Consider the following 14,539-nt stretch of genomic DNA (forward strand, 5'->3'; position numbering starts at 1 on the left):
TAATGGTGAGACTCTTGGCAGTGTGGAGGATCAGAGGGATCTTGGGGTCCAAGTCCATTGGACACTCAAAGCAGCTGCACATGTTGACTCTGTGGTTAAGAAGACATACGGCACTTTGACCTTCATCAATCGTGGGACTGAGTTTATGAGCCGAGAGGTAATGTTGTAGCTATATAAAACCCTGGTCAGAAGCTACTTAGAGTATTGTGTCAGTTCTGGCTGCCTCACTATAGGAAGGATGTGGAAACCATAGAAAGGGTGCAGAGGAGATTTACAAGAATGTTGCCTTGATTGGGGAGCATGCCTTATGAGAATAGGTTGAGAATAGCCTTTTCTCCTTGGAGGGACAGAGGATGAGACGTATAGAGGTGTACAAGATGATGAGAGGCATTGAACGTGTAGATAGTCAGAGGCTTTTTCCCAGGGCTGAAATGGCTAGCATAAAAGGGCATATTTTTAAGATGCTTGGAAGCATGTATAGAGGAGATATCAAGTTTTTTTTATGGAGAGTGGTGAGTGCGTGGAATGGGCTGCTGGTGACAGTAGTGGAGGCAGATACATAGGGTCTTTTCAGAAACTCAGAATCAGAATCCTTTATTATCGCCAAGTATGAGGACACATACAGGGAATTTGATGCTGGTCTCCCTGAGCTCTCTCTGTACAGAATTAAAAGCAAACAAAAAAAAACTCCCGGATAGGTACATGGAGGTTAGAAAAATAGAGGGCTATGGGCAACCTGAGACAATTTCTTTGTTAGGGACATGTTCAACACAGCTTTATGGGCAGAAAGGTCTGAATGGTGCTGTAGATTTTCAATATTTCTAAGTAGGCTTCAGAACATACTACTCCCCAAATGGTCAAAATGAAACCAAATAACGAGGTCTAAAATATTCTGCCCTGTTAGAATATATTAATCACTAGTGTCTTGAGCTGCCTGCAGTTCACTGCAACAGGTATCATAGAGAATGTAGACGAGCTCATGGCATGGATCAACACCTGGAATTATAACATTGTCACCATTAGGTGAGACTTGGTTGCAAGAGGGGCAAGACTGGCAGCTCAATATTCCAGAGTTCCATATATCTAGAAGTGACAGAGCTGGAGGAATTAAAAGAAGAGGCGTGTCGCTTTTAGTCAGTGAGAGTGTCACAGCAGTGCTTCATCAGGACAGACTAGAGAACCTGACTAGTGAGACATTGAGTGGAACTGAGAATTTAAAAAGGTACCACCGTTAATTGGGCAATATTACAGACCACTCGGGATTCTAAGGGACTTAGAAAAAAAAAATTCTGAAGAGATCAGAGACTATTGTAAGAAACATATGGTCATTTCAGTAGGTGATTTTAACTTTCCACATATTGACTGGGAATTCCATACTGTAAAAGGACTAGATGGGATAAGGTTTGTCAAATGTGTTCAGGAAAGTTGCCTTCATCAGAGCATAAAAGTCCCAATGAGTGTGGGTGAGATACCGGATCTGCTGTGAGGGAATCGGGTAGGGCAGGAGGTGACAGATGTTTGTGTTGGGCAACACCTTGATTTCAGGGAGCACGATACCATTAGTTTCAAAGTAAATCTGCTTAAAGGTAGGCCTGGTCTATGGGTTGAGGTTGTAAATTGTGGAAGGGCCAATTTTCATGATGTCAGACATTATCTGGTAAGTGTGGATTGGAACAGACTGCTTTCTGGCAAAGGTGTACTTGGAAGAGGGAGGCCTTCAGAAACAAAATTTTGAGGGTACAAAGCTTGTATGTGTTTTGTAAAAAGGTAAAGATAACAAATATAGGGAACCTTGGTTTTCAAGAGATATTGTGGCCCTGGTTAAGAGAGGAAGAAGGTGTACAGTAAGTGCAGGCAATCAGCAACAAGTTAGGTGCTCATGCAGTACTAGAAATGCAACAGAAAACTTAACAAAGAAACCAGGAAGGCTTAAAGAAAGCATAAGGTTCCTGTAGCAGACAAGCTGCAGGAGAATCAGAAGGGATTCTACAGATTCATCAAGAGCAAAATATTTGCAAGGGATGAAATTGGTTCTCTGGAATCCATGTGTGCTGCCAAAACAGATGGGGGTGGTCTTAAATGAATTCTTTGCATCTCCAGTGTGTCTACAAAAATAAGGCAAAGGTGCATCAACTCTCTTGACCCTGTGCAGGTTACCGAGGAGGAGAAGTTTGCTACCCTGAGGTAGTCTCCCAATCTTCATCAGGTCTCAACGATCTACAGGAGGCCAGTCTTGCAAACTGTGTGACTCTCACATCCTACCTATGTACATACCACCACATTTTGTCATCAATGTTTCACACATGAAATAAAATTCAAAGCAGAAACTTTTATGACAACAGATTATTGTAAGTTTTATTTTTAATTGCAGCCAAATTACAATGTAAGCTGTTTCTAGATTCAAAATGACATACTACTCAAGCAACAGAGAATTCAGTCTATGTTCAGAGTCTAATCATTATTGTTGTGATAGCTGTGTTGTACTGGCACTTGCCCTCTGATAGGAAATGGATTCTGGGTGGTGAGAATGGACACGGTGAGCTTCTGTGTTCTACAATCATATGAGTCTAATTCACAAACTACAGACTTATTATTTCATAAACCTTCCAAAGTCTTTCAGATTAGAGTTATTCATGACAGATAGTGCCATTAATTGTTACATTAGAGACATTGTCTATGTTGAAGAAACATATGATCTATTTTTTTAATTAGATGTAGGGCACAGTAAAAGGCAATATTGGCACAACTACACCATGTGACCAATTAACATATTAGCCCTTATGTCATTGGTTTATGGGAGGAAACCAGAGCAAACAGAGGAAACCCACGCAGTCACAGGGAGAACGTGCGTACTCCTTACAGACAGTAGCAGTATTGAAGCTGGTTTGCTGGCACTATAATGATGTTACAATTACCAAAATGCTGTGAGGTTACATTGAGTTATGGCTATAAAAGCTGAAGAAATATAATGTGAATGATAATAGAATGGGTAAATGGAAGTTGCAACTAGATCTTGGTGTCTTTGTACATCAAATACAGAAAGCAATACTTTATTCATGAGCAGTAAGCTATTAACAAGGCAAACAGTATATTGTTGGCACTGATTACAAGAATATTTAAATATTCAAGCAAGAATGCTTTGCTGCAGCTGTGCAGTAATTGATGAAATGCTATACAGAGATTTGTTTGCAAATTTCATCTCTTGACAAAGTTCTCACTGTGAACGAAGTGCGGCAAATTTTGTCTAAAATGATGCTGTGCTCTCCAGTCTGCCTGTGTTTGAGCTGCTTACAAAGGTACCTTCTCGAGTTTGGAAATTTATACAGTTGCCTGGAAAGAATATTCTTGCCAAGCACAGTTACCAGTACTGAGGTGAAAATTGCTTGCAATATTTTCTTTGGGGAATTAAGTTTCCATGCTGCATGCAATAAATCGAGAGTAAAATCAGAAGTCAAGTTCCAAAGTTTCCAGGCTGTATCAATCTGGATTCTTGAACCTGTGCATCTCTCTGGGGAATGTACATGATGGGCCGAGTAGACCCCTGCGGGCTGCAATGTTCATTCATGTATCTCAGATCAGTATCAGATTTCGAGGCCTGAAATGTGGCATCTTCCTGTGAAGCATCTGTTGCTCTTCCTCTCACTTCATCTGAATTCTGTCTGCGATGAATCAGACATGAAACATGAAATATGCACTGAAAATGATTGATATAAATCAATTAAAGAGAAGTGTAAGTTTACAGGATAAGGAACAGATCTCCACATGATCCAAACATCATTGGTGCAACATTAATCTGATACTGCCAACAATTAAAGACTGTAACGAATGGACCCATTTAACACTAAACCAACTCAACTTCCTGAGAGAAAATAGTGTGAAGATCTCCTTTGATTATACTTACCAACTTATAACTCTGATGTGACATTCCTCTCCTTCTGTGGCCTCTCACTTGTCCTCTTCTGTTACATCCCTGAGGCATGATCTGCTGGGATAGATTTTTATTTTTTAACTGATAGACTGTACATTCATGTCTTCCGTAAATTGTACTCTGTGGTTCATCACACATCTGTCCCCTGATAAGACCTGACCATGTTCATAGTACTAAGCGATAAAACAGATATGCTCTATTGGAAAATGTTCGGTGTTCAATGTTTCAAAGATTTAAAGATTCAAAGTGCATTTATTATTAAAGAATGTATGCAATATATAACCCTGAGATTTGTCTTCCCACAGACAGTCACAAAACATAGAAAATAATGGAACCCCTTCAAAGAAAAACATCAAACCACCCACCATCCCTGCCCCCAATGTACCCTGATGGTTGAGGGTTAGTAAATGCAGTTGAAGATGTTGGTGAGCCCTGTCACACTTGTACCTTCTACCTGATGGCAGTAGCGAGCCGAGAGCTTGACATGGGTGGTGGGAATCCCTGACGATGCATACTCACATTCCTACTTCAGCATTTCATTTAGATGTGCTCAATGGCTGGCAGCACTTTACCGTGATATACTGGGCCAAACGTGCTACTTTTTGGAGGATTTCCTGTTCAAAAGCTCTGGTGTTTCCATACCAGGCTGTGATGCAGCCACTAAATATACTCTTAAATACACATCTATAGAAGAGTGTCAAAGTTTTTGATGTCATGCTGAATCTCCACAAACTACTCAAGAAGTAGAGATGCTGCCGTATGTTCTTCACAATTGCATTTACGTGCTGGACCCAGGACATCTCCTCTGAAATAGTAACACTGAGGAATCCAACACTGATGACCCTATCCACATCTGATCCTTGGAAGAGTACTGTCTCATGGAGCATTGGTTTCTCTCTTCTGAAATCTATAATCAGTAACTTGGTCTTGTTGACATTAAGTTAGGGGGTGTTGTTGTGACACCACACAGGAAGATTTTCAATACACCTCCTTTATGCTGAAACACCCCACTACAATAATGACACCAGCAAACTTGAATATGGTATTGGAGCTTTGCTTAGCCACACTTTCAAATTGTAAAGTGTTACGAATGATGAACAACTCTGATGGGCAGAAGGGTGCAGTGTCGCCAATGCCCCCCCCCCCTCCATGGAGAATTGCAAATCGCTACTATTTCGATGCTGTTATCAAGGAAGTAAGAGAGACAAAAGGGACTCTGCCAGGGCAGTTGTTATTAATAACAGCTCATGAAAGTTAATGAGAGAGAGGCACAGCTAAGGTGGAATGTCTCCTCCTAACAAAACAGAACGGAACCATTGATTACTGTTATTGTCTTTTGGAGAAGGATTGTGTACTTGGAACTGTTCTATTCATTGAAACCCCTCAGGGGGCAACCAGAAAAGGCTGGTTTGATGGGTTACATCACCCTAACCTGATTGACACCTGAGACCCCGTGAGTGGGGATAAAAATAAGGTCTGGGGTAACACCCCTCAGACGCACCAAGAGAAACGCTAGTGACCATCAGAACCCCCATGAGACAGGGTGGGAGACTGGATTCCAAACGAAGGGTTGGTAAATTTTAACTCAGAGTTTTGTAGCAAGACAGGTGGGGGCGTGTGTGTGTGTGTCCACCCTTGCCTGGGTGAGGAGTCCACCATGGAAGAATGGTCTAGCTAAAGGACAAAGGGGTCATACATGAATGGTCACAACAACAACGCATCGATGGATCAAAATCGTAAAGGAAATTTGGCAAGATAATAGCTGTTATTGTTCACACATTTTCTCTCTCTCTCTCTCTCTCGCCAGCAATTGAAACACAGCGCCCAACAACTACCGCAGTCTGCATGAACTGAACTGAACTTCATATGTCCATCTGACAATTCATTATCCCCTAGACAATGATAGAGCTTGTTTTGTTAGTGATTATTATTATACCCTCACATTTAGGGTTAGTATTGCTAACATATATTCTCTGTATATTTGCATTGATCCTATTTTGTATATTTTTGCTAATAAATATTGTTGAAAATAGTATCACCAGACTCCAACGGACACTTCTATCTTTGTTGGTAAGACACCCAGTTACGGGGTTCGTAACAAAAGCAAGTAGAGCAGGGGATTATGCACACAGACTTGTGGTGCAACTGTGTTGATGCAGATCATGGAGAAGTTGTTGCCAATTTGAACTGATTGGGTTCTGCATGTGAGAAAATCCAGAATCCAATTGCACAAGGAGGTATTGATGCCAAGGTCTTGGAGCTTATTGATTAGCTTTCAGGGGATGATAGTTTTTCAAATGCTGAACTGTCGTCGATAAACGGAATCCTAATGTATGCATCTTTGCTGTCCAGCTGTTCTAGGATTGAGTGAAGAGCCAATGAGATGGCATCTGCTGTGGACTTCTTGCTCCGGTCAGCAAAATGGAGTGGATGCAAGTTGCCTGTCAGGCAGGAGCTGATATGTTTCATCACCAACCTCTCAAAACACAAAACAAAAACAGAACGTGTTAATCAACCCCCAAAGCCCTACCCTCCACACAAAAAATCTAACGAAACACAACAAGGCGTAGAGGTCTACCCTTCAACACAACAAGCAATGGAACCCATAGACTCCTTCTCTGGCATCAGGGAATTCCATCACATTGGTGATTCAATTAGACAGTCAGTCGGCACTGAATCATCACCTGCCTTCTGCATTCCCCTAGATGTTTCAATCTCCCTTGACATCTTAATACTGGATATATATTGGCCAGGATTACACAGGAGAACTCCAGAGGTAAGTAGAATGGACATCATTTGACTGCTAGGTGTCCTCAGTCAGGGAGACATGAGTTTGACAGAAACACCACATCAGAGTACCAGTGACAGTTAACTATAAAACACACACCTTCTCCTTCTGCCTTCCTCGAGTCAGCAGTTTGGTCCATTCTGTGAATTGTGAATCCAGAATCCATCTGGTCTGACTGCTACATCCAGCATTACCAAAGGGAGATGATTGGCAGGGGAGGAGACGAGAAGGGGTATAAGGGAATCCAGAATGGGGAATGTAAGAAGAGAGAAGGAGGATGGGAGAAAAAACACCAGTTAGGTATATCAATGTTCATGCTGTCAGGCTGGAGGCTACCTAGACAGATTATGAGGTGTTGCTTCTGCACACTGAGAGTGGCCTCATGAGGGAGTAGCAAACACCATTGACCGACATGTCAGAATGGGAATGGGGTGAGAAATGAAAAGAGTTTGCCTCCAGGAAATCCTGTGTGGTGCAGATGGAGTAAGCATGCTCAACAAAGAATTGTTCCATTTGGTATGGGACTCACTGCTGTAGAGGAGGCCATACTGGGAGCATTGGAATCTGTAGATGACCGGACTGACTTGCAGATGAAGTGTTGTCTCAACTGGAAGGGGTGTTTGTGGCCCAGAATAGGGGTGAGGAAGAAGGTGAAGCCAGGATGGTTTGTGGCCTTGATGTTGGATGCTGTTTTCTTGTTGCAGGACTCTATAAGACTCTAAGATATAGGAGCAGAAGTTGGACATTTGGCCCATCGAGTGTGCTCCGCCATTCAATCATGGCTGATGTAATTCTTCCAGTCATCCCCACTCCTGAAAACGAGGAGGCCAGTGACCACAGTACAAGGATGTTCTACGCTGGAGCCTCAAGAAAGCTGACATTGCCCCATCAGCATGGGAGGATCTGGCTCAAGATCACTCACAGTGGAGGGACACCATCAGAAAAGGTGTGGATGCTGCTAAGAGCAAGCTCATAGAGGCAACAAAGGAAAGGCATAGGAAGCACCACAGCAAAGCTTCTGCCCCTACTGCCCCTCCAGGCCTCACCTGTCAAGTATGTGGTAAACAGTGCCCGTCAAGGATTGGTCTGTACAGCCACTCCAGGATGCATGTATCAAACCTCACTAACTGACTGAAAGGAACCATCATCATCCCATGGGATGGATAGTCAGAGAGAAAGACAGAGAGAGTCTGCCCATTTATTTCTTCCAGCAAAGTGCATAACCATACATTTTCCAACATTGTATTTCATTTATCACTTCTTTGTCCAGTCCCCTAAAATATCTAAGTCTCCCTGCGGTCTCTCTGTTTCCTCAACACTACCTGCTCCTCCACCTATCTTTAGCCACAGATCCACTAATCCCATAGTCCAACTCATTGTCACACATCATAAAAAGCAGCGGTCCCAACACTGACCCCTGTGGAACGCACTGGTAACCAGCAACCAGCCAGAATAGGATCCCTTTATTCCCACTTCCTGCTTTCTGCCGATCAGCCAATAATTCACCCGTGCTGGTAACAAATGTGTTCATTGATGATGACAGCTTTGCCTGAGATGGACTGAGCTGGCTCCACCAGTTTTTTGAGTCTTTTCTTCTTCTGGGCATTCCTATTTCCATACCAGGCTGTGATACAAACTGTCAGGATACTTTCACCATCCAAGAAAAGAAAGACACTGCCATGTTTACTTCATAATGGCACTTACATGTTGGTATCAGATCCTCTAATTTCATTGTTAATAAATTTAAAGTTACTGATCCTTTCTTCTTTTTATTGATTTTTTATGCATTTCTACTATTGCTACAACAAAAACCCAACTACAAAATAAGAGATTAATACAGTGCAAGATAAACATACTGTAATAATATGGTTCAAAATAATGATGAAAAAGCAACCTAAATAAAATCATGTAGAGTTAGTATCCACCCCCACACAGAAAAAAAAACTCCAGACCAACTTTACAAGATGTAGGAAATATAAATCAGAGCATTCGAACCCGCAAAACTGTAAATGAAAATAAGAACAAAATATAATAATACCTACCACCAAGGAAAAAGAAAGCTGAAAGTAAGGGACTGAAAAAAAAACCCTAGTCTAAAGAGAAGTTATGAAGATATTCAAGAAAAGATCCCCACACCTTATGAAACTTTATGTCCAAATTGAGAAGTGAGTAGTGAATTTTTTCAAGATCTAAACAGGACATAATATCGTTAAGCCATTGAGTATGAATGGGTGGGGCAACATCTCTCCACCTAAGAAGAATTAAATGTCTAGCCAAAAGAGAAGCAAAAGATCATGTTCAATGTTTAGTTGAACGTATATCCGTCTCACCCAAGGAACCAAAAAGAAAAATCAGAGGGTTAGGTTCTAAATGGCAATTAAGGATATGATATAAGGTTAGAAAAACTTCTCTCCAAAATTTCTCTCCAAAACTTCTCTAGACTAGGACAGGCCCAGTATATATGAATAAGAGAAGTCTTGCCACTTTTCTTTACCAATCATGAAATGTTTAATTGTGCATTGAAGGTAAAAAAGATGATTATGCAAAATAGGACTAGAAAGCGAGAAACTATGAAGATCATTAAATTTTCTAAACTGGGCCCATATTCTCGGAGTATGTCTAACAAGAGGATTAAAAATTAGTCTAGGCAAGCGACTAGGGAGTGCAGATTCAAGAAGTGCAAAAATAGAGAGATCCTTAGTAGAGTTCAACTCCATTGCCTCCCATTTAGGGCAATCAGACTGGCTATGAAAAAATGACCAGAAGGTAATACAGTGAATACTAGCTGCCCAGTAATATAGATGTAAGTTAGGTAGAGCCATGCCACCTTTTTTGTCAGATTTTTGGAGGTAAGCTTTATTAAGTCTAGAATGCTTACCCTTCAATAGGTAGGACAAAATAATAGTCTAAGGAATCATAAAAGGTTTTAGAAATAAAAATTGTTATAGATTGAAATAAATATAAAAATTTAGGAAGGATATACATTTTAATAATATTAACATGAGCTACCAGAGACATAGATAAGGGTGACCATTGGTGCTTAGCTTTAGAGCATCTCAACTGATTAACTAGAAACTTGTCAGATTTATCACCATGGATATAAAAGTGAAATATGGATATAAAATTTCAAATAAGATCCGTAATTTTGAGAGAAAGTTTGCTGTTTTGCTCCGTCAGGTTGGAGCAGACGGCTTCCAGCTGCTGAACACGATGTTTTAAATCTTCGGAAGTTAAGTTGATGTGAGATAAATGTTCAGCATGTTCATCCACACTAGCATTAATCTGATCCAATTTTGACTCCAACTGACTGATAGAAGCTGTAAATTCAGTCTTAGAATCAGTTAGAATTTCTTGTCGATGCTGTTCCAGGACAGAGAGAATCTCTGCAGACAGAGACGTTGAGGCTTCTGTTTTCCCAGATTTAGGAACTTTTGTAGCCATTGTGAGATAGGCATATTCGCAGGCAGATGAGAAAGACAAAAAAATTAACAAACTGAAATAAAAAAAGGGAGATACATAGTGCGGAGGTAACAAATGTAACGGGGCAAAAGATTAAAGCGACTAAACAATCGCCACCTTACCGGAAGTACCCACTGATTCTTTCCACAACCAATCACCTAATGAGGACGGGCTCGTTGGTCTCCAGCTTCTCCCTCCAGCAGGAATGAGGTACTGAAGCCGATGATAGGTCGTGATTGGTTTGAAGGGAGCAACAGGCCAGAAGGGCCAATGAAACAGCTATTGCGGCTGTTTTCTGTAATCTGACAGGAGCCAGGAGCAACGTCAGTAAGAGCTTAAAGTTCAAAGTAAATTTACGAACCAAGGAGGTATACAGTATGCCATCATATACTACACAAGATTCATTCTCTTGCAGGCATTCATGACAAAATTAAGAAAAAAACTTACTCTGTTTTTCCTCGTCAAACTGTAGATGAGTCCAAGACCAACGACCAGTTTAACAAACAGGTATCCAGCAATTGTGGTGATCCAACGGTCCGGAAGAGATCTCACTGTAAAGGAGAAAGTTACAATTCTTCATCACATTTAATGCCCAAGTAGTTCTGTCAGACATTCAGCAGAAGACGTGATTGCGAAAACAGTCTGCAATAAAATAATGACAAATATTCATGGTCGGACACTTCAAGAATTACTTTTAATTATTTATGATCTTGTGTTTTATGATTTTTATCTGATCTTCGTGGACGCAGCAACTGTAACAAGATTAAGATGACTGGAAGAAATAGACCTGTTCATCATAATATTGAACATTTTCAAAGTGTATTCTGCTCTAGAAGTTTCAATGCAAATATCAACATAAACATTTGGACTGTTTTAAGTAGCACGGTGTTTCAAGAAGTAATTCAATTGTTTTACCGGTATTTTCACAATCCAGGTTTACCCACTTCATTCCGCATGTCAGGTGTGCGACAATAATTGTGAACATCTTTGGACCCGTTCTCTCTGAGAGGACGTGCCGGCATTGGGGAGGGTCCAGGGGAAGCTCACAAGAATGATCCCGGAATGAAATGCTTAATGTATGAGGAAAAGGTGACAGCTCTGTGCCTATTCTTGCCAGTGTTTCAAAGGACGAGAGGGGAACTAATTAAGATCTACTGAATATTGAATTCCTCAGACAGAGTGAACATGGAGTAGATATTTGCAACAGTGGGAGAGACTAGAACCAGAAAAGCAGAGCCTCAGAATAGGGCACCTCTTTAGAACAATTTGAAGAGACATTTATTTTGCCAGATGTTGGTGAATCTGAGGATTTCATTGCCACAGATGTCTACGGAGGCATCAAAGTTTATGGGCAGGAAGCAGGGTAAAGGGTTTGAGAGGGATCACATCTCAGCCAATGTCGAATGGCAGTGCAGACTCAAATGGCCAAGTGGCCCATTTCTGCTCCAATGTCTTATGGTCTTATACACAGACTCCTTTGCTCAGACACAGGAAATCAAACCATGCTGAGTTATAGATCTGAGCAGGAAAATTCAGATTTTCTGCACATGATCTAAAACCCTCTGTACCCTGCATTTCTCCTGTCTGTCTGGTTGCCTCTTCAACAATGTTGCTACCAAACCTCCATCAGTGGATTCCAGGCAAATTCCTCCCTGTGTCCATGAACTTTCCACCCAACTCACTTTGAGCTTTATTTTAATGAGCTCCAGCCAACCAGCCCCCCCACCCATTCAACCCAGCCTTGATGAACAGCACCCCACAAATTTAACCCTCGTCTCGATGCACAGCACCCCACCCACTTAACCCTAGTCTTGATGTGCAGCACCCCACAAATTTAACCCTTGTCTCGACGCACAGCACCCCACCTATTTAACCCAAGCCCAATCTCAGGGCAATTTACAATGACCAATAAACCTATTAACCAATATGTCTTTGGATAGCGGATGAAAATACATCACTCAGGAAACCCATGTGGTCATGGGGAGCTCGTATAAACTCCTTCTGTCGGTGCTGGAATTGAATTCCACTCTGAGGCTTTGAGTAGTAATACTGTTACACTATCTACTACACCATCAGTATCTTTAATATCTATGCTGGAAAAAAAACCACAACTCTCTGTGATACTCATAATTTTTATACATTTCTATCAGTTCACACTAGAAGCTCAGGGATTTTGCATCCCCCCCCCTCCTCCCCTTTCCCCCCAACTCCTCAGGAACTCTGACATGTCTATGCTTCCCTCAGACTCATTTGGTGGTTTCAGGAGCCAAGTTGTCTATAAACCCGTATACTTTTGTGCTCAAAAAGCGAGAAGGGTCTATTCTGCACTGTATCACAATAAATAAATAAAAGTATTTATGACACCATATCTGGAGTATTGTGAGGAGTGGAGTTCCCACTAACTGACCAAAAGGAGCCATCATCACCCTATGGGATGGATTGCAAAAGAGAGAGAGATTGTGAGGAGTATTGATCTCATTAACTTTCACGGGGCTGATATCTGGATACCTAGTTTGCATCAATGAGGAAAGACTGGGTAGGTTAGACATGTATCCACTAGAGTTTAGAAGACAGGGTGGTGATGAATTGATGACATAGGACATGCAAAATGACACAGATGAAGAAGAGGGTAATTTATTTGGAGTCAATACAATATGTTATGTTTTCTCAGAACACATAAGGTTTGAATTAACAGGATTTTCTGGGATAGATGTCTGGAAGAATATGGAACATATTGAAACAGACGTATGGGAGAATATAACAGTGATAATAAAACTGATTCTGATTCTGAATCATTAACTTGGATTCTTTAAGAGATGTTCCACATCTCCCACAACAGGAAGGAAGTCATTTAATCCCATGAATGTGTGGCAGCTCTCCGAGCAATCCCATTTCCCACTTATTCCCCAGTACCCGATCCTACTTCACCTGCCAACAAGCATGACCTGACAATACTCCCTACGGTCATCAGTAAAAATCGTCACTTCCAGAGGCAAATCAGCCTGACGTCTCGCATACCATTGTGATGCCAAAAGCCCTCACAATCACAGGGAGAACTTTAGGATTGATCCACAGCATGGAACTAAAATGTCGTTGCTGCAGAAAGAATGCAGCCACATCGTGAGATTCAGTACACCGGGAAAAACTCAAGATGCTTACCTCTGACTTCCAGATTATATGGTACTGAAAGTTGGAGTGTTTTCTGATCAAAAACACCACACGTCCATTTCCCTCTGCCTCTGCCAGCTTTCTGTACGATCAGACTCAGTGATTTCTCTTCCCCATTCAGTGTCTTTTCTCCAACAGTTTCACCGTCTCCATTGATCCAAACCAGTCTCATTGATGCACCGGCATCTGACACAGAGCAGTTCAGGGTAACGGTGTCTCCCTCAGTCACTGTATCAGACGGTTCAGCTGTGACTGTGGAAACAAGAAAAACATTACTGGTCTCCTTAAAAACAGGGGCAACATTCTGCACAGAAGCAAAATTTTGTGATTTTGGGAAATCTGTCGTCACACATTCTGTCTCCTACCTTTAACTGTGATTAGTTTGATAGTAACAAATACTTTTTGTCCCAGAGTACAGGTGTAATATCCTGCATCTTCAAACACCTCAGGAAAAAGCCTCATACTTAAATTCCAACCATTAAAAGTTGTCTTTGTGAACATCAGTCGATTCACAAAGTGGCTCTCACTGACATTCATGGGCTGAGATATCAATGCTGATGCAATTGTTTTCCTTCGACTTTGATGAAAATATGACTTCCAAGTCCAGGAAGCATTGTTGTAAACTTCATGACTGTAACAGATGAGGTCGAATTCACTGTGATCCGTAACTGAGCGATAAAGTGTGTAACTTTTATTATATAGACCTGCATGAAAGACACAACTCATTAAAATGTTACAATGTCAATCCCTCTCAACTCCATTCATCTGCCTTCTCCTGATAACCTTAGATGTCCTGACTAGTCTATAACATCAATCACGGTTTTAAATTAATTCCACAGATTCACCACTCTCTGACTGAAGGGGTTCCTCTTCATCTCTGTCCTGAATGGATGATCCTCTCTTCTGAGAATGCCTACTGGTCCTAGACTCCACTCTATAGGAAACATCCTCTGCACATCCCTAGCCCTTACAATCTTCAATAGGTTTCAATGAGACCCCACTTAGGACTCAAGCCATCAAATACTCCTCTTTCTTAACCCTTTCATTCCCAGAGTCATTCTCATGACAATCCTCTAGACCCTCTCCAATGCCAAAGCATCCTTTCTGAGATAAGAGTCCCAAAGCTGCTCACTGTTCCCCAAGTCCAGTCTGAATAATGAATTATAATGCCTTGCCATCCTTGATTTTATATCCTG

The 14,539-nt window shown here is 41.4% G+C and overlaps 1 protein-coding gene across 1 annotated transcript in view; it reads right to left on the reverse strand.

Moving 5' to 3' along the window:
• Nucleotides 1–2,479: 2,479 nt before the first annotated feature.
• LOC132405260 (uncharacterized) overlaps nt 2,480–14,539 on the reverse strand; it is a 30,477-nt gene continuing 18,417 nt past the window's right edge. Inside the window, exons 4-8 of the mRNA XM_059989942.1 lie at nt 13,709–14,047; nt 13,335–13,595; nt 10,623–10,726; nt 3,902–3,982; nt 2,480–3,659 (exon numbers count right to left, since the gene is read on the reverse strand). Coding sequence (XP_059845925.1) covers nt 3,645–3,659; nt 3,902–3,982; nt 10,623–10,726; nt 13,335–13,595; nt 13,709–14,047 — 800 coding nt within the window. The 3' untranslated portion in view covers nt 2,480–3,644. The remainder of the gene's footprint in view (nt 3,660–3,901; nt 3,983–10,622; nt 10,727–13,334; nt 13,596–13,708; nt 14,048–14,539) is intronic.

Source organism: Hypanus sabinus, chromosome 15, assembly GCF_030144855.1.
Source record: "Hypanus sabinus isolate sHypSab1 chromosome 15, sHypSab1.hap1, whole genome shotgun sequence".
Taxonomy (NCBI): Eukaryota; Metazoa; Chordata; class Chondrichthyes; order Myliobatiformes; family Dasyatidae; genus Hypanus; species Hypanus sabinus.